The sequence below is a fragment of the Gorilla gorilla genome, chromosome 3, assembly GCF_029281585.2.
Source record: "Gorilla gorilla gorilla isolate KB3781 chromosome 3, NHGRI_mGorGor1-v2.1_pri, whole genome shotgun sequence".
Classification (NCBI taxonomy): Eukaryota; Metazoa; Chordata; class Mammalia; order Primates; family Hominidae; genus Gorilla; species Gorilla gorilla.
In genome coordinates this window covers 102,763,626-102,782,509 of record NC_073227.2, presented here as the reverse complement: position 1 = coordinate 102,782,509, position 18,884 = coordinate 102,763,626, and the positions used below count along the sequence as shown (strand labels likewise).

Sequence of the window (18,884 nt, the reverse complement as noted above, 5' to 3'; positions counted from 1 at the left end):
ACCCTGATGCTGGGGTTGCAGAGTCTTTTAAAAAGCTCTCCTCTTTATGCCCCTGGCAGTCAGGACTTGCATATCCTAGATATTCACAAGTATCAAGAAGGATGGCACCTGCAGTATCTGGTGCACCTGTGGGCACCAGGGCCAGTCCTGGGCAGTCAGGTTTTGTTGTCACTGCTTTCAGCCTCAGAGCTGCCAGGAGCTTTATACGTGCTCCTTTTTTCTACTCTTGACACCATTCTTCTGAAAAGACCTAATAAACTGATTCATCCCAAGACATAAATAGCTGCTAAGGAACATTTGCATTTGCATTTGCATTTACATTTAACAGAGCACAAAGCCCCAAGAGTGAACCTTGAATGGTAGGGTCAGGGACCTTTCCTGGCCCCTCTGCCATTATAGCACGTAGGCCTGCAGGCTGCCATCTATTCGTATGATCTTCCCACAGGGGGCAACAACAATGATTAATAGCCATCATTTCTATTCCAGGAACAATGCTAAGTGCTTTGCAAATACTACCTCATTTAAGCGGGATACTCAAGCCTGAAATATAAAAAAGCTGTCACCAGCTGTCTGTCCTCCACTGGGCTTTAAACAAACCAGTGAGCACATTGGAAGCCACATATTGTTTCCTTTGTATGCTTAAGACAAATTGATATTTCCCAATGGTCTTTAAGTGTATACTTTTTTAAAACCCAGTTTGTATAGCTCACAAGTTTATCCAGTTATAAGGCTTATGATTGACTAATTACAAAAGCATTTCCAAAAGCAAAGCAATGAAAGCAAGATCCCCTCTTCCAGATGACATTTGTCATCATCTTATTCTCCAGTCCTTCCTGCTCCACCAAGAAGCAATTAAGCTTTTGCTAGCTCTTGCTCGAAGGTATTACAACATCCAGTGTTTATTCTGTATTATCTTTCATCATTTTGAGTGCCATCTGGTAGACATAAAATTGATTAAGATTAGTGTTCAATGGGAGCAAACCAACAAGTATTTATTTATCAACTCTGAGAGTGAAAAAGAATCAGTTTACTAATGATTCCTCCTTTAACTGTGGATACCTTCATCTCCCGAGGCCTGCCCTTGTTAGACTTCAGACTATTATTTTAGTCTACATAACTGACTTTAAGAAATAACCCACACCGCCTATTAGTCACTGCTTTTCAGCAGCCGTATAGATTATAATTTACAATCTAAAAATGAGTCAGTGTAGCATGTATTAAAATTAGCAAAGATATTTTATCTTTTTTGACAGACTAATCAAAGATTGAATGCTCAATTATTTTCTTTAGAGAATTAGTTGTGCTTTTTGTCCTGAAACTGCATTTCTTTCCACGGGGTGGGAGAGAAAAAGACCTAAGACAAATTTCTTCAAAGGAATATAATTTTCTGCCCTGGGGAGGTTGTGAGGATAAAGCTAATAGCTGAATGATGTCAGTCACCGAATAGCAGCCACTCTCCCTCCTTCAGGCAAAACATATTGACAGTTGTGTTCTACCGCAGTCATAAATAGGAATCATTGATGCATAAAGAGTCAAACAAAACAAAACAAAAATTTGGCCAGGTACCAGTTTAGAACTGCAAGGAAGGGACGTTATTTGAGTTTCGAACTTTAAAAACCCAGTCAGACTCAGAATTTAAAATGTAATTAGAAAAATCAGCCATTATTCTATTTGTGCTCTTTTTTTTTTTTTTTTTTGGAGACGGAGTCTCTGTCACCCAGGCTGGAGTGCAATGGCGCAATCTCGGCCCACCACAACTTCCGCTTCCCAGGTTCAAGCGATTCTCCTGCCTCAGCCTCCCGAGCAGCTGGGATTACAGGCATGTGCCACCACGCCTGGCTAATTTTTTGTATTTCTAGTAGAGACGGGGTTTCTCCATGTTGGTCAGGCTGGTCACGAACTCTTGACCTCAGGTGATCCACCAGCCTCGGCCTCCCAAAGTGCTGGGATTATAGGCCTGAGCTACCGCGCCCGGCCTCTATTTGTGCTCTTTTGAAAATAGACGGGAAAATTAAGTAGGGGACACCTGTATGGCAAAGGACTGTTTCAAATACCAAAACCACAGAAGGATGAGTTTTTAAAATCTTTTCTGAAACTGTTAGTGAAATCTAAAAATTTTAATGAAACAAAAAAATATATCTATTGATCAGAACGTGAATGTGGTAAAAGTTAGCATATATAAAGATGGCTTTGAAATGGCCCGTAAGTCTTTTTCGGGAAGGTATAATTAAATCACTACTTGGTTGAAAATGGACTTCATAACAGTCCAAATCTGCCTCCATTCATACCTAAGTGTTAGTAAAACTGTTATAGGGGCAGAATCTTTATTAGATCCATCATTCTAAAAATTCAGCTAGAATCTATTTTAAAAGGAAAGTATGCCTCCCCTGATCTGATTAATAATGGAGTTAAGTGGTAAAAAAGGGCAAAGTGTGGTGTTTAGAATGCAATTCTGGAAGCTAGGAGTGTTGGGTTAAATCCCTGTCTTCAAATAGGTTTCTGTTTCCTGCTGAATTTCATAATTTGTTCATGATAAGATGACTTACCATTCATATTACAAATAGGACAGCTAGCAACGCAGGGACCAGGAGATGTTGCATGTCCTGTGTTTACTGGACAGAAATAGATAATGAAGAGAGCAGCCAACAGCTCTGTTCACCTGGGCATAAAGGAACAAACTCTTTGACTGGGTGGATCAACATGAAGAGCCATTTCAGGAACTGGGTTTAGGGCTTAGGTCAAGTTCCAGCACCATCCTATCCCACAAAATGACCAGCAGAGAGTTCTCAGAGTAATACTTTTCAGTGGTCATTTAAAAAAAAATTAGCCGGCCAGGCGTGGTGGCTCACACCTGTAATCCCAGCACTTTGGGAGGCCAAGGCAGGCAGATCACAAGGTCAGTAGATAGAGACCATCCTGGCCAACATGGCGAAACTCCATCTCTACTAAAAATAAAAAACATTAGCTGGGCTTGGTGGCATGCACCTGTAGTCCCAGCTGCTCAGGAGGCTGAGGCAGGAGAATCGCTTAAACCCAGGAGGCGGAGGTTGCAGTGAGCCAAGTTTGCGCCACTGCACTCCAGCCTGGCGACAGAGAGAGACTCCGTCTATATTATAGGCTCATGCCTATAATCCCAGCACTTTGGGAGGCTGAGGTGGGCAGATCACCTGAGGTCAGGAGTTCAAGACCAGCCTGACCAATATGGTGAAACCCTGTCTCTACTAAAAATACAAAAATTAGCTGGGTGTGGTGGCATGGGCCTGTAGTCTCAGCTACTTGGGAGGCTGAGGCAGGAGAATCGCTTGAACCCAGGAGGTGGAGGTTTCAGGGAGCTGAGATTATGTCACTGCACTCCAGCCTGAGCAACAGAGTAAGACTCTGTTTAAAAAAAAAAAAAAAAATTAAGTGTGCTGTCTTAGTGTCTTGTTATTATGTCCTAACAGCCATACACAACTTACTAGAAGGATGTCCCGTGGTGCCTGTGTTGAGTCTCTAGGCTTAATCTAATGGCTTCTTTAGCCGATGATCACTTTGTGAAGGAGTGCTGTGTGTTGAATTACTCCTCTCCCCTACTTCCTCCTCCTATTCCTATCCTAAAATTGATAAGACATTGTGCCTATTTTTCATCCTCTAGGATTGTTATTGTCATTGTTAAAGACTTCCGATATAACTCCTACCTAGGTCCCTCAAACCAATAGTTTGAGAAACTACTGTCAACTCAGGTATAATGTATTAATTTTCCAATCAACAGTCGGTACTAGCTGAAGCATATACTGAAAGATATATCAGGGCTGAACAATTTGAGATTTTTATAAATCATGATTTATCTCTATTTTGTTTCTAAAATCCAAATATTAATCAAGTTTTATACCACTCTTTGATCAGAAGTACTTAGAACTAAAAGTCAACTTATCAAGCTTAAAGCCGTAGGGTTACACTATGAAATTTAACATACTCGAGAAATGCAAATTTATGGATAGATTTTCTTTATTAATGGCCTGTAATCAAAGTAAAACCTTTAGCAAATAATTACCAACTTAATTGCTGTATAAATAGGGTAATTCTTGAATTTCTAATTGTCTTTCCTGCTGAACCTTAACGTCAAAATAAATTATCTTAGTAGTAAGTTTTGTTTCCTTACATGTAGATATAATTTACATTAATCAAAAGTGATTTTTCATCATTTATAGACTAACCTCTCCCAACTCTTCGTATAAATATGAAAATACCTCTGCACTAGGCAAAAAAAAGTTCATCCTTAGATTAGGGCCTTGAGTATGGACTATCCCAAGGTTACTATCAGAAGTCAGATTTGAAATCTAAGTAACTTCCCTCATTCTCTCTTCAAATTCTCAGATACCAATTTGCTTCAAAAGATAGAGTGGACATTTAAAATGAGTAATTAATATTATTTTCAGGAATTGAGTTTTCTTGATATACTAGGTACGATTTTTAGTACATACCAAATCCCTCAATCTGCTATGTCAAAATACAAATTTCATAAGTATGAATATTGTCACTTCTCTAATTTGGATTAACTATCTTTGTTGTTTGACAGTGAACACCTCCAAGTAGAATCGAAGGGAAGTGAGAGTAAAACCAGTAATAAAGGAACTTGTACATTTTCCACTATCTTTCTTCCCAGGAATGGTTTATGGCGCTGGCACCAGCAATTTTGTCTAGATGTGGTAACCTTGTCTTCTTCCCATTATGTTCCTGCCCTATCATTATTTTCCACACTGTTCTAAGCTAAAGGATGCCTGAGTCGGTCTGTCTTTATCCCATCTTATTTGTTGTGTGCCAAGCCTCTGCAGTGCTCTCCTAAGCCAGTCTGTCCTGTGCTGACCTTGTTTTTGAAAACTCTGAGAACAACACTATTCACAGTCCTATCATCCTTGCCTCACCCAAGTAACATATGGCCCTGTTGCCTCGAGTCCTCTCTGCCTCTCTGCTTTCCCCAGATTGAGTATAATAAAACATCTAAATAATCATAAGCATTGCATGGAAAGTTTCTTTGAAAAATTGTGGGTCATTCCAGAGATGTAAAATGTGCTGTGGTGAAAAGTTTAATTTTGCACATTGCGGCTTTAGAATTCTGCCTCTTACCTAAGAAAATAGTGCAGCATAAAATAATAATAATAATAATAGAATTCTGCCTCACAGTCTAGGTGTGTGATTTAATTTCTTCCATTTTAAGACTTTGCTTTATTCCTAGCCCTTGTGGTAGCTGTTCTGCGCTTCATACAACTGAAACCGAAGGTTTTAAACCCGTGGCTGAATATTAGTGGATTGGTGGCTCTGTGTCTGGCTTCCTTCGGAATGACCTTACTTGGTAATTTTCAGGTACTTGATTTGGCCTTTTTCACCTCCCTCTGACACTGGTAAGAACTTCACTTCTGAGACTATCAAAGCTATTGAGGTATAATCACCATATGGCCCATATAATTCTGCACAAACCTTTTTTTAAAAACTAGGACTCTTTTCCATGGCAACTCGGAGCTGTTCAGCTGCTTCAAGATGAAGCTGAACATCTCCTTCCTAGCCATTGGCTGCCAGAAACTCATTAAAGTGGAAGATGAACGCAAACTTCGTACTTTTTATGAGAAGCATATGGCCACAGAAGTTGCTGCTTATGCTCTGGGTGAAGAATGGAAGGGTTATGTGGTCCGAATCAGTGGTGGGAACAACAAACAAGGTTTCTTGTTTGTTGGTGGGAACAACAAGCAGGGTATCTTGACCCATGGCCATGCCCGCCTCCCTGTTACATTCCTGTTACAGACCAAGGAAAGCTGGAGAAAGAAAGAGAAAATTAGTTCATGGTTGCACTGTGGATGCCAATCTGAGCATTCTCAACTTTGTTATTGTGAAAAAAAGAGAGAAGGCTATACCTGGACTGACTGATACTAGGGTGCCTCGTCACCTGGGGCCTAAAAGAGCTAGCAGAATCCGCAAACTTTTCTTTTCTTTTTTGAGACGGAGTCTTGCTCTGTCGCCCAGGTTTTAGCGCAGTGGTGAGATCTCAGCTTACTGCAACCTCCGCCTCCCGGGTTCAAGTAATTCTCCCGCCTCAGCCTCCTGAGTAGCTGGGACCATGGGGCATGCCACCACACCCAGCTAAATTTTTGTATTTTTAGTAGAGACGGAGTTTCACCTTGTTAGCCAGGATGGTCTTGATCTGCTGACCTCGCGATCTGCCCGCCTCAGCCTCCCAGGTTGCTGGGATTACAGGCCTGAGCCACCGCGCCTGGTCAAACTTTTCAGTGTCTCTAAAGAAGATCATGTCTGCCAGTATGTTGTAAGAAAGCCCTTAAACAAAGAAGGTAAGAAACCTAGGACCAAAGCACCCAAGATTCAGCGTCTTGTTACTCCACGTGTCCTGCAGCACAAACAGCAGCCTATTGCTCTGAAGAAGCAGTGTACTAAGAAAAACAGGGAAGAGGCTGCAGAATATGCTAAACTTTCGGCCAAGAGAATGAAGGAGGCTAAAGAGAAGCGCAAGGAACAAGTTGTGAAGAGACGCAGACTTTCCTCTCTGCGATCTTCTGCTTCTAAGTCTGAATCTAGTCAGGAAAAAGATTTTTTGAGTAACAAATAAGATCAGACTCACACACACACACAAAAAATTAGGAACATTGGTTCCTAACATGCACGGGTTCTCCAGAGTTCAGCCTTTCTAGTCTCTCAGCCTGGTCTTCCTGAGTTCTCTTAAACGTGCGAGGGTGTTAAATATGACTATGAAATACAGTGTGGCTACTGAGAAAAGCAGCTACTAGAACAGCTGTATATTTTCTACAGAGGATTTCCAAGTGGTTTATACTTTTTTTTTCGCAACAAATTGGATCCTAATGTACCTTTCTAGCAAACCAGTAGGATCATTACCTTTCTATAACTAAACACCAAACATCCTTACTGGATAAAAGGATGCTTTTCAGATTAGCAAGTTTATGTGGAAGTCAAGTTTGAAAGCCCAGAATTTCTCCAGAACACTTATGACTTGTATAAAGATATGCTACTCCTAACTCTTCTTCCTAGAAATTCAGAAGCCCAAGGTCACAACCTTTAAGCATAATTTTCCTTGCCAATACCATTACCCAACTCTTGACAAGAATGACTTTATTTGTAAAATAGACAAGGAAACCTCTGTACTATGACAGTGGTTGACTGATTTCCCTCCCTCCCCACCAACCTCCAACCTATGCTATTTATATTACAGCTAGAAACTTCCTCCTTGAGGGCAAACACTGATCCTGACACTTCCCCCTGTCTGTTGAATGACACCCCAAATGGCACAGGCATTCAAGACCTCAGCATTCTATCGTTCATTTAGTAACGTTCCTAATGAAAATAGTAGTGGATTTTCTAAGGCCATTTCTTGTCCTACCCTCAGCACTGCTGATTCATTAAACCAGGATCACTCATTCCCAAAGACTTCCCCTGGCACATAGTAGCAACCCAGTAAATATTTTTTGCTTGGTGAGTTATAAATGGGCAATCCCACCAATTCCTCTAACTATTCTATCTCCCATCTATATCCAGCTAGGCAACCAGAAAGCTGCATTCTTAGAATGTATTGGCTGAGGCAGTGATTACCAGGAGAATATTTGAGAGTTTATCCTGTTAAGATCCAAAATGTAAGGCATGGGGCATTTTAACTGAAATTTTGTTGGGAGTCTTTCCCCTACTCGCTGGCCTGTGCTGAGGGTACAGGCATGTTGTAAAGTGCTCAGTCACTATTGTTTCTCTCAACCAGGGCTTTGATGAGTTACTAAGAAGAAAACATTTTGTTCTTTACGAAAGTCCTAGAAAAATCCCCAAGATTGGGTGGCTTTGGTGAACCACAAATACTCAAGACCATGAATGTTGACACTACTTATGAAGAACGTTTGCCGGAATATAACAGAATACATGAGAAATGACAAATTAGTTTCCCATGGAGAAACCAGGTGGCTAGTATATGGGATGGGAGACAGACTTTTCAATCTATCCCTCATTATAATTTTTTTAAGTTTAACTATGTAACTATATTATCTTTTTTAAAGATTAATAATAAATTAATAGATTTATATAGCATGGAAAACCAATTTTCTAGAAGCAAAATTTGATTTCAGATATCATTATTTTAAATAATTTTGAAAATATGTCTTTTGAACTGTGAGAGAAAACATGGCTTCTTCCAAAAAAGAGGCAAAAATCCTACAGCCAAAAACAATAGAAAAAATTGTAAAAGGAAAATAACATTGATTTGATGCAACCCTTATGAACAACAATGTCAAACAACAAAACATCTGAAGGCAATAGCAATTCAAAAAAATAATACTTTCACAATGGGTTTAAAAGCCATGTCTTTAACAATAGATTTTACTTTCTTATATGTGCAATTAAAAAATATATGTTGAAGAAAAGGAAAAGGAAGAAAATTTTTTAAAAATATGTAAATACATAGTGAACTTTTATCACACCACCGTACTCTAGCCTGGGCAACAGAGCAAGACCCCATCTCAAATACATATATATATATATATATATATAAACATATACGCTAGGTTTGATGAAGATGTGGATAGACTTTGTTTTTTTTTTTTTTTTGGAGAAGAGGATAGTCTTGGTGAAGTATGACTGACTGGAAAAATTATGATCTAATGGTGATAATCTGAAAAATATATATATTTACATATGTATAGATGTATATATACACATGAAAATACAAAAAGAGTTTTAAGTGATGGATATATATTTTAAATATCAGTTGGTAATGATATGGGGAGTTTACATCTATAACCGCCAATGGCAATAACCTAAATGGGAGTCCTCTATAAAAGCCTTGAGTATGAATCTTCAAATACTGTTGTCCTACTGTGGGTCTCTATATGTGGCAAAAGCTCATAGGTGACAGTTTTTCTTATTACTATGGGAAAATAAAACTAAAAAAAAATTCTCATTAACAATGAATTAGGGCCGGGTGTGGTGGCTCATGCCTGTAATCCCAGCACTTTGGGAGGCTGAGGCGGGTGGATCATCTGAGGTTGGGAGTTTGAGATCAGCCTGGTCAACATGGTGAAACCCCACTTCTACTAAAATACAAAAATTAGCTGTGCATGGTGGCATATGCCTGTAATCCCAGCTACTTGGGAGGCTGAGACGTGAGAATCGCTTGAACTCAGGAGTCTGAGGTTGCAGTGAGTGGAGATCGCACTACTGCACTCCAGCCTGGGTGACAGAGTGAGACTCTGTCTCAAACAAACAAACAACAACAACAACAAAAAACAATTATTTAGGCCAGGCACCATGGTGGCTCACGCCTGTAATCCCAGCACTTTGGGAGGCTGAGGCAGGAGAATCGCTTGAACCCAGGAAACAGAGATTGCAGTGAACTGAGTGCCACTGCACTCCAGCCTGGGCGACAGAGCACTCCGTCTCAAAAAAAAAAAAAAAAAAAAAAAAACAAAAAAAAAAAACAATGAATTAGTCACATTACATAGACGGGCCAGTTTTGCAAGAGTGAAGAACAGAGCTTAAAGGGTTTTAGTTGTCTGCGCCAATTAAATATTGACTTGCCTAGAATTGGCTGTCCTCCATCAGTAAATATATATTGGCCAGGATTGATGGCTCACGCCTGTAATCTCAGCACTTTGGGAGGCCGAGGCGGGAGGATTACTTGAGCTCAGAAGTTCATGACCAGTCTGGGCAACATAGGGAGACACCATCTCTATAAAAATAAAAAAAATAAAAAATTAGTGCTCTCCTGCTGCTGCCAAAGGTGCTGAAAGGAAAGAAGGCCAAAGTGAAGAAGGTGGCTCCGGCCCCTGCTGTCGTGAAGAAGCAGGAGGCCAAGAAAGTGGTGAATCCCTGGTTTGAGAAAAGGCCTAAGAATTTTGGCATTGGACAGGACATCCAGCCCAAAAGTGACCTCACTCGCTTTGTGAAATTGCCCCGCTATATCAGGTTGCAGTGGCAGACAGCCATCCTCTATAAGTGGCTGCAATTAACCTCTGTAAGTGCTTTCTGCAATTAACCAGTTCACCCAGGCCCTGGACGCCAAGCAGTTACTCAGCTGCTTAAGCTAGCCCACAGGTACAGACCAGAGACAAAGCAAGAGAAGAAGCAGAAGCAGTTGGCCCAGGCTGAGAAGAAAGCTGCCTGCAAAGAGGACGTCCCCACTAAGAGACCACCTGCCCTTCGAGCAGGAGTTAACACTGTCACCACCTTGGTGGAAAACAAAAAGGCTCAGCTGGTGGTGATTGCACACGATGTGGATCCCATCGAGCTAGCTGTCTTCCTGCCTGCCCTGTGTCGTAAAATGAGGGTCTCTTGCTGCATTATCAAGAGGAAGGCAAGACTGGGACGTCTAATCCACAGGAAGACCTGCACCACTGTTGTCTTCACACAGGTTAACTTGGAAGACAAAGGAGCTTTGGCTAAGCGGGTGGAAGCTATCAGGACCAATTATAAAAACAGATCCGATGAGATCCGCCGTCACTGGGGAGGCAATGTCCTGGGTCCCAAGTCTGTGGCTCACATTGCTAAGCTCAAAAAGGCAAAGGCTAAAGAACTTGCCACCAAGCTGGGTTAAATGTACACTGTTGAGTTTTCTGTACTTAAAAAACAATTAAAGTAATACAAATTTTCCTTCAAAACAAAAAAATTAGCCAGGCATGGTGGCATGTACCTGTGGTCCCAGCTACTCCAGAGGCTGAGGTGGGAGGATTGCTTTGAGCCAGGGAGCCGTGATCACGCCACTGTATTTCAGCCTGGGAGACAGAGTAAAGACCCTGTCTCAAAACAAACAAACAAACCAAAACAAAAACAAACAAACAAAAAAAACCATGTCCAAATTCCTGGTCTAATTTTCTTATCCTGGAAAAGTTTGGGGTGTATGCTTGTAGAAACATTTCTTTTTTCTGTAACTCTCCTGCTGTTTTCTTTTACTTTTTCTACACAAATGTTTTTAAGGGTTGGGGGTATTATTTATTTCCTTCATCCCCTCAGAGTTCAAACCATTTGAGAATAGAACAAAGAGCTAATCTTTCTACAATCTATCATCCCATTATTGGGATATTTCTTTTCCTATCTTTTCCCCTCATATATTCCTTCAACTTGCCTGTCTTCTTTGCTGAATGGGCCTTCATGTGTCATTATCCATTCATCCCTAAGCTCACAAATGATGAAGAAATCCATAACGTCGGAACTTCCTTGACCTTTGGATTTGGCACATTGACCTGCTGGATCCAGGCTGCGCTGACACTCAAGGTCAACATCAAGAATGAAGGACGGAGAGTTGGAATTCCACGGGTTATTCTGTCGGCATCTATCACTCTCTGTGTGGTCCTCTGTATCCTTTGAATGTGAAAAGCTTCTTTTGCCAGTAAGATGAAAACAAGTAAGTTGTCTCTGTAGAAGAACCCAGTGGGTTAGGATATTCTGCCAGATCTTCTCAGAATCTTAAGGCAAAGGTAAACAGGTATAAAAACAAAAACCCTCAGACCAATTTTTCATGCCAAAGAGGAGATGGAGAAATAAAAATAAAGCAAGGTCTGCCCTCTCCAGATTGTTTCGATCTGCAGGAATGGTGTCATACATTCTCATTTCACTAACGATGTAAAAGTTCTTATTTGTGAAAATCAGAGAATGCACAGCTAAAAGAGAATTGCCATTTTTTTCCTCCAGCTTAAAAAAATGCATTTGTGACTTTATTAATGGCCCTGTTATTTCATTTCATTTATTAGCTCTGAAATGAATTTCAGAGGACCAATACATTTATATATTTCAGGAAAATAATGAAGCTTTTCTGGAAGACAAATTCAAGCACTAGATTAAGGCTGCATGTGTAGTTTTCCTCAAATATTTGAGGTTTTGGGGTGCTATTCATTTCCCTTCCTCCGCTCAGAGTTTGAACCAATTGAGAATAGATGCTAGGAGCCAGATGGGGATGAAGAAATCAGCCTTTATCCTAGTAAACCTGGAAAGGAAAATGCTGCAGGTCTCCTCTCTCACACCTTGGAATTCAACTTAACCACCCAGTAACAAGCAGAGAAACCAGGGAAAGGCAGAGGAGAGCACCTCACTCTGCTTAGCCCCACACAGATCCCAGAGAGAGTCTAGCTTAGGATGGAGTGCAGTGACCTCACCTACTGGTAGTGTGGCCCAATGGAAGCCTGCCAGTTCCCATCCCACCAATCAGATCAGTCACTCATTCCATGGAGTGGAGTAATCAGAAGCGTTCAACACTTGGGGAGGTGGAGGCAGGAGGATCACTTGAAGCCAGGAGCTCAAGATCCACCTGGACAACAAAGGGAGACCCTGTCTCTACAAAAAAAAAAAAAAAATCTAAAAATCAGCTGGGTGTTGTGGCGAGCACCTGTAATCCCAGCTACTGGGGAGGCTGAGGTGGGCTCGCTTGAGCCCAGGAGTTTAAGGCTGCAGCAAGCTAAGATCGACTCTGTCTCTAACAATAAATAAATAAATAATAAAGGTCTGGTGCCGTGGCTCATGCTGTAATCCTAGCACTTTGGGAGGCTGAGGCAGGAGGATTGCTTAAGCCCAGGAGTTCAAGACCAGCCTGGGCAAGATAGCAAAACCTGGTCTCCATAAAAATTTGTTTTAGAAAAATTAGCAGGGTGTGGTGGTGTGCACCTGTAGTCCAAGCTACTTGGGAGGCTTGCGGGGAAGATCACTTGATCCCAGGAATTTGAGGCTGCAGTGAGCTGTGATCATGCCGCTGCAATCCAGCCTGGGTGACACAGTGAGACCCTGACTCAAAAAATAAAATAAAATAAAAGAAGTGTTCACTCCAGTAAGGCCCTCCTCAGAAAACCAGAGAAAGGAATCAAGGTTCCTAAAGGGTAGATTGTACAGAAAATGCAATTACACATCTTCAGTCATAATAACCACCAATTTTTAGACAGTGTGCTAGGCATTATTCTAAGTAGTTTAAATGTATCAACTCTTTTTATCCTCACTTAACATGTAAGAACAGTGAATCACGGAGAAGTTTAATTTGTGCAAGATCACACAGATAATGTGTGGTGGATCAAGATTTAAACTCAGGCTCAGCTCTTGCACTCTTAACCACTTCAGGACCCCACCTTAGAGAAAGTAGCTTTAGAATGAAACAATGGCATTTGCAGCAACCTGGTTGGAATTGGAGACCATTATTCTAAGTGAAGTAACTCAGGAATGAAAAACCAAACATCCTATGTTCTCACTCATAAGTGGGAGCTAAGCTGTGAGGACACAAAGGCATAAGAATGACACAGTGGACTTTGGGGACTCAGGGGAAAGGATGGGAGGGGGATGAGGGATAAAAGACTACAAATTGGGTGCACTATACACTGCTTGGGTGGTGGGTGCACCAAAATCCCAGAAATCATCACTAAAGAACTTATTCATGCAACCAAACACCACCTGTTCCCCAAAATCCTATTGAAATATAAATAAATAAATAAATATAAAGTTCAAAAATAGCTAGAAAGAAATAAAGTATATCAATTCAAAGAAAGAGAGAGAAAGTAGCTTTAAAATATGAATAGAAGCAGACCCTAAGATGAGGGGGGGAAAGAATGAAATATGAAAACACACACAGTTCAGAGCCCATTCTCTAGTTAGTGGAGTATTTGGACTATTTATTTTTCTTCATTCACAAATTCCTGTTCCACCATTTTGCGATTTTCCAAAGTTCTACAGTCACATTAGATAGAGAACATTTAAGGACTTAAGTTCAAGCCAAAAAACTTGGTTCTTGCTAGCAACCTAATAAATACTTTATGAACAAAAAGATCAAAACTCTGCCAATATAAGATAAAAGGAGATATGCTTTCTCCATTAGTTTAAGCAATAAGTTAATATTGCTTTGGCAATATTTTGCATCCTTGTTCAAAAGAGTGTGCAGACTTTAAATCACTCCGAGATGTTTTTTGTGATTTAAGACAGGGTCTCATTCTGTTGCCTAGGCTGGAGTGCAGGGGCATGATATTGGCTCACTGCAACCTCCACCTCCTGGGTTCAAGCCATCCTCCCATCTCAGCCTTGAGAGTAGCTGGGATTACAGGCACACACCAAAACACCCGGCTAATTTTTGTAGTTTTAATAGAGATGAGGTTTCGCCATGTTGCCCAGGCTGGTCTCGAACTACTGGGCTCAAGTGATACACACTCCTCGGCCTCCCAAAGTGTTGGGATTACAGGCATGAGCCACCTTGCCCAGCCTATCCCAAATTTTGATCTTTCACCAAATGATTCTGATTCATGCTCTTTCTGAACATGTGGAATCTTTTTTTTTTTTCTTTGGTTCTCAGGTGAATGGATGAAGGCCTAGTTAGCAAAGTCTGGCTGAAGTAATTTCACATTCTTGCTCTCTGAAAATTTCCCGATTTCAGGTCTAATTTCAGAAGATAGAACTAACTCTAAGGAGACATTTCTGATCTTTCTAAGTAAATGCATCTAGTTCCTCAGACACTTGGCCTTTCACTAAAGCATGCTATGAACTTTTTACCCTCCTTCCCAGCTCCTCCCTCCATTTATTCTGTTGTGTATATACAGATACAGATACACACAACACACACACACACACTCCATATATATATCCAGGCATAACAGTCTCATTTGTTTTTCTTTTTCTAATGATGGGGCCTTGCCGTCACCCTAGCTAGAGAGCAGTGGTGCAATCGTAGCTCACTGCAGCCTCAAACTCCTGGGCTCCAGTGATCTTCCCACCTCAGCGTTCCAAAGCACTGGGATTACAGGCATGAGCTACCCCACCTGGCCTCATCTGTTTATCATACAAGTTTAGACGTGATATGAGGAATGAAACTAGTCTATACAGTATTGTCTGAAAGACAATAGTGAAAATTAGAAGAGACAGGCCAGCCACTTAGACACGGTTAGTAGCACTGCAGAGCCAAACACAACTTACATGTCGGCAGTTAGTAATTTGATATGTTCAAAATTATTTCTGCAGATATAACGATTACTATGAATTCATAGTCATTTGCAGTGCTTTCTTCTTTTTTTTTTTTTTTTTTTTTTTTAAGATGGAGTCTCGCTCTGTCCACCAGCCTGGAGTGCAGTGGCCGGTCTTGGCTCACCATTTGCAGTGATTTTTTTTAAAATAGCTTAATTTTTCTGGCCAACTAATTACTTTGGAAGTGTAATCCTTTTCCTAATCTCCCAGTTTTGTAAGCAGCTACAGAGTACGGCTATTGAATACATGGCGCAGGAGTTAGAGTGCTTGTTTGAGCCCAGCTCAGCCAATTAATACCTGTGTGACCTCAGGCAAGTTACTTACCCATTTGGTCTCAGTTTCCCTATTTTTAAACAAACTGACAATTATTTGGATAAGAGAGTATTTAAGGGCAAATAGAACATGTAAAAATGAGAAAAAACAATGATAATAGGATTGTTGTGAGGATTAAGTGATACTAACCATGAAAGCACCTAAAAGCATGTCTACCACCAAATATGAGCCCAATAATGTTAACTTATTATTCATATAGATTTTCGTGTTCAACAAGCTCTAGCAGGCTACCAGTTTTGCTAGTGATGAGGAAAGCCAGACTTTTCCTATAATCTGTCTCTGCCCTGAAAAGATTCCAGTTTTAATGTGGCTGATGAGGGTATTTTCCTTGACTGCTTCTCCCCAGACTTCATCCTTATGGCCCAAAGCATCCACATGTATGCAGCCAGGGTCCAGTGGGGCCTGGTCATGTGCTTCCTGTCTTATTTTGGCACCTTTGCCGTGGAGTTCCGGCATTACCGCTATGAGATTGTTTGCTCTGAGTACCAGGAGAATTTCCTAAGCTTCTCAGAAAGCCTGTCAGAAGCTTCTGAATATCAGACTGACCAGGTGTAAACTATCAGTTTTTCCTTGCTGGTGAGGTGGGTGTGACAGTGGGGGAGGGGCCAGTAGGACACACTCACAGGACTTGACATAGAACCTCATTTCACACATACACACACACACACACACACACACATACACACATTCATGGCCACATTTGCCAAATGAGCTTTTCAGGGCAAGTTATTTCTTTAATGAAAAAGCACAAGCCCTTATGTGTCGAAATACACGCTGTTACACTGAAAATATATGCACGACAGAGCAAGAAGCTTGTGCATGATCACTTCTTATCCGTCCCCTTCCCAGCACTCCCTCCTCTTCCCATTCTCTCCACATGTCTCAAGCACCCTACCGAGTAGGGCAGGCCAAATGTTCCTTGGGAGTAATGCCAACTCCCGACGTTGCCTTCAGGTCCAAAGGGCTTGGAACCAGCTCATGAGGAAGTTATGAATCTGGCGCTAATATTCTTGAGTGGATAATAGTGTATCATAGAATAGGACGGAAATCGTATTGAGATGTGACCCTGTGTCGCCTGTGGAAAGGCATAGTGAGAAGAACTTTCCCACGAAAGCCCCCTTCATCGTTGTTCAGTGGTCAGCTGTGTGGATCCCAGGAGAGATATATGCCACAGACTGTGAGAGCAAAGCCCGCCGCCGTGATCTGGACTTGATGCACTGTGACTGAGAATGATTCCGAAATGTGAATATGTGTAGGGACGTGGTCTACCAGGCCTGGAACAAGATGGGGGCAGTGAAGGTATGGTTTAGTGTTTGCTTTCATAGTATGCCATGTACAATGTTTTATATTTCATAGTTTCTTTTAAGTAACTACCATGAGTCTCTCTAAGCCTCATGGATAAAGATGTAGACCAAATGCAAGAGCTGAGCTTGCTTTGGGTTCAACCACGATCAAAGAAAAACTGAGGTCACCTGCAGGCTTACGTTGGAAGCTAAGAAAATATCACAGAAAAATGGAAAGAAATATGGATGTGCAGAGGTAGTAAAAAGAGCTGCTGCTGGACATTTATCAAAGATAGGCACCTTACAGTATCTTGTTGCAAGTCCAAATCAGGGGAGACTTTGTTAATATGTATCTTTTGCTCAAATTTAGTAGGGTTTTTTTTTTTGGATTAAGGGCTTTTCAAATTTGGAATTTGTAGAAGCCAATTAAAAGAATACCCTTCCTAAAAACCAAATTGACACAGCTGGCCCCCCTGTTAGCCAACCCGCAGTTCCCAGTTCCCACCTGCTGAGAGTTCAGAACTCAGACTGTAGGTGTGGGCTTTTGAGACTGTGCTTCATGAAGAAGAGCAGAATTCCAAATTCAAACTGTGTTGGAGTGAGCCAAGTGGACAGACCCTCCATGAGTGCACTTTCTTTCAAGAAATCCCCAGATTTACCCCATAGAGGTCTGGGATTACCTGGAATATAATATGAAAAACATTTTTTAGGCTGGGTGTGGGGCTCACGCCTGTAATCCCAGCACTTTGGGAGGCTGAGGCAGGCGGATCACCTGAGGTTGGGAGCTCGAGACCAGCCTGACCAATGTGAAGAAACCCTGTCTCTACTAAAAAAAATACAAAATTAGCCTGGCGTGGTGGCGCATGCCTGTAATCCTGGCTACTCAGGAGGCGGAGGCAGGAGAATCACTTGAAGCCGGGAGGCAGGTTGCGGTGAGACGAGATCACGCCATTGCACTCCAGCCTGGGCAACAAGAGCTAAACTCCATCTCAAAAAAAAAAAAAGAAAAACATTTTTTAATTCAACCCAAAGTCTGAATTTCTTGAGGAAAAGGTCCATGTCTTTTCATCTCTGTATTGTTCCCCACCTCTTAACACAGTGCCTGGCACATACTAGGTGCTCAATAAATGTCTGTTGAATAGAATTATTGATAATTTAAGAGTAGGAAAAAGGAGTGTCAGAGAGAGACTCAAAGATGAGTGAGAGAGCATGGAAGATGGCTGTTTCATGTGAGACAGGAATGGAAGAAGTTATGAATAGGGATCAGATGGGGGAGTGAGAATCCCTGTAAGTAAAATGTGAGGAAAAGAACAAGCTGAGAACAAGATTCTCCTGTCAAAAAGGCGTCTTACTGTAAATAGTCCAAGGTGACATTTGTTAGTTTTGAATACTGCTTTTGGGTTTCTTTTTTTCATTTTTATATTTTAAAATTTTTATCAAAGAACAAAGACTTATGTAGTTTTCTTTTATTCTACACAATCCAAATTAAACAGCTTTTGGTGATGCAATTGTACACTTTCTTAAGAATATATCTAATACCACATTTTAGCAGAACCAAGCAATGACTGACATTATTCATTGGGATCTGGCCACTAAATAAAATTCTTTTATGCATAATTGTTATTTCTTTGTCTCTTACACCACCATTTCTTCTCTAATATTAAAACATGTGAAAACCCAGTCAGATATTATGTTAAAAATGAACTTAAGTGTTATATTGGTAGGGTGTTTTCCAACACCATCAACCAATTCTCTGATTCTTCCGGACACCAGTTGAGTATCTACAATTCAATTCTGACACTAACTACCCGGAGTTAGTGTCAGATTCCACAGGTTTAAGGGCTGAGTCCCACAAGACTGCCTCACTTCCGCTGCCAGTCACAGATACTGGGTCCACCGGTGACCCTCACTTCTGTCCATATTGGCTACAAAGTCGAAGGGGCTCCCACACACTGCCCGCTTAAGGTTCAAATAATTTGCTAGAACAGCACACAGAAGTCAGGAAAATCCTTACATTTGCAGGTTTATGATGAAGGCTACAACTTAGGAAGAGCCAAATTGAAAAGAAGCATAGGGCAAGGCATGGGGAGGTGCCTGGAGCTCCACGCCCACCCAGAGCGCATCATCCTCCCAGCACCTCGCTGTGTTCATCTACCTGGGAGCTCTCCAAATCTTACCATTCAAGAGTTTATTTTATGGAGCTGGATCTCCAGACGCCCTCTCTCCCCAAAGCTCAAAGGTCAGGAGGTGTTTCTGCTGACCAGCCTGAGCCTGAGGTTATCCAGGGGCCCCACCCTAAGTAACCTCATTAGC

General features: G+C 41.3%; 1 protein-coding gene and 2 pseudogenes across 2 annotated transcripts in view; all 3 read left to right on the top strand.

Annotated features, from left to right (window-relative positions):
- The window catches only part of TMEM150C (transmembrane protein 150C), a 79,063-nt gene extending 60,875 nt beyond the window's left edge, over positions 1-18,188 (top strand). For both annotated transcript variants that reach the window (XM_004038895.5, XM_031010255.3), the window contains exons 6-8: positions 5,216-5,343; positions 11,152-11,329; positions 15,635-18,188. In XM_004038895.5, the coding sequence (XP_004038943.1) occupies positions 5,216-5,343; positions 11,152-11,329; positions 15,635-15,843 (515 nt within the window). In that variant the 3' untranslated portion in view covers positions 15,844-18,188. The remainder of the gene's footprint in view (positions 1-5,215; positions 5,344-11,151; positions 11,330-15,634) is intronic.
- LOC101143332 (small ribosomal subunit protein eS6-like) lies at positions 5,353-7,489 on the top strand (annotated as a pseudogene).
- On the top strand, positions 8,800-11,134 carry LOC109026451 (large ribosomal subunit protein eL8-like; annotated as a pseudogene).
- Positions 18,189-18,884: the final 696 nt, after the last annotated feature.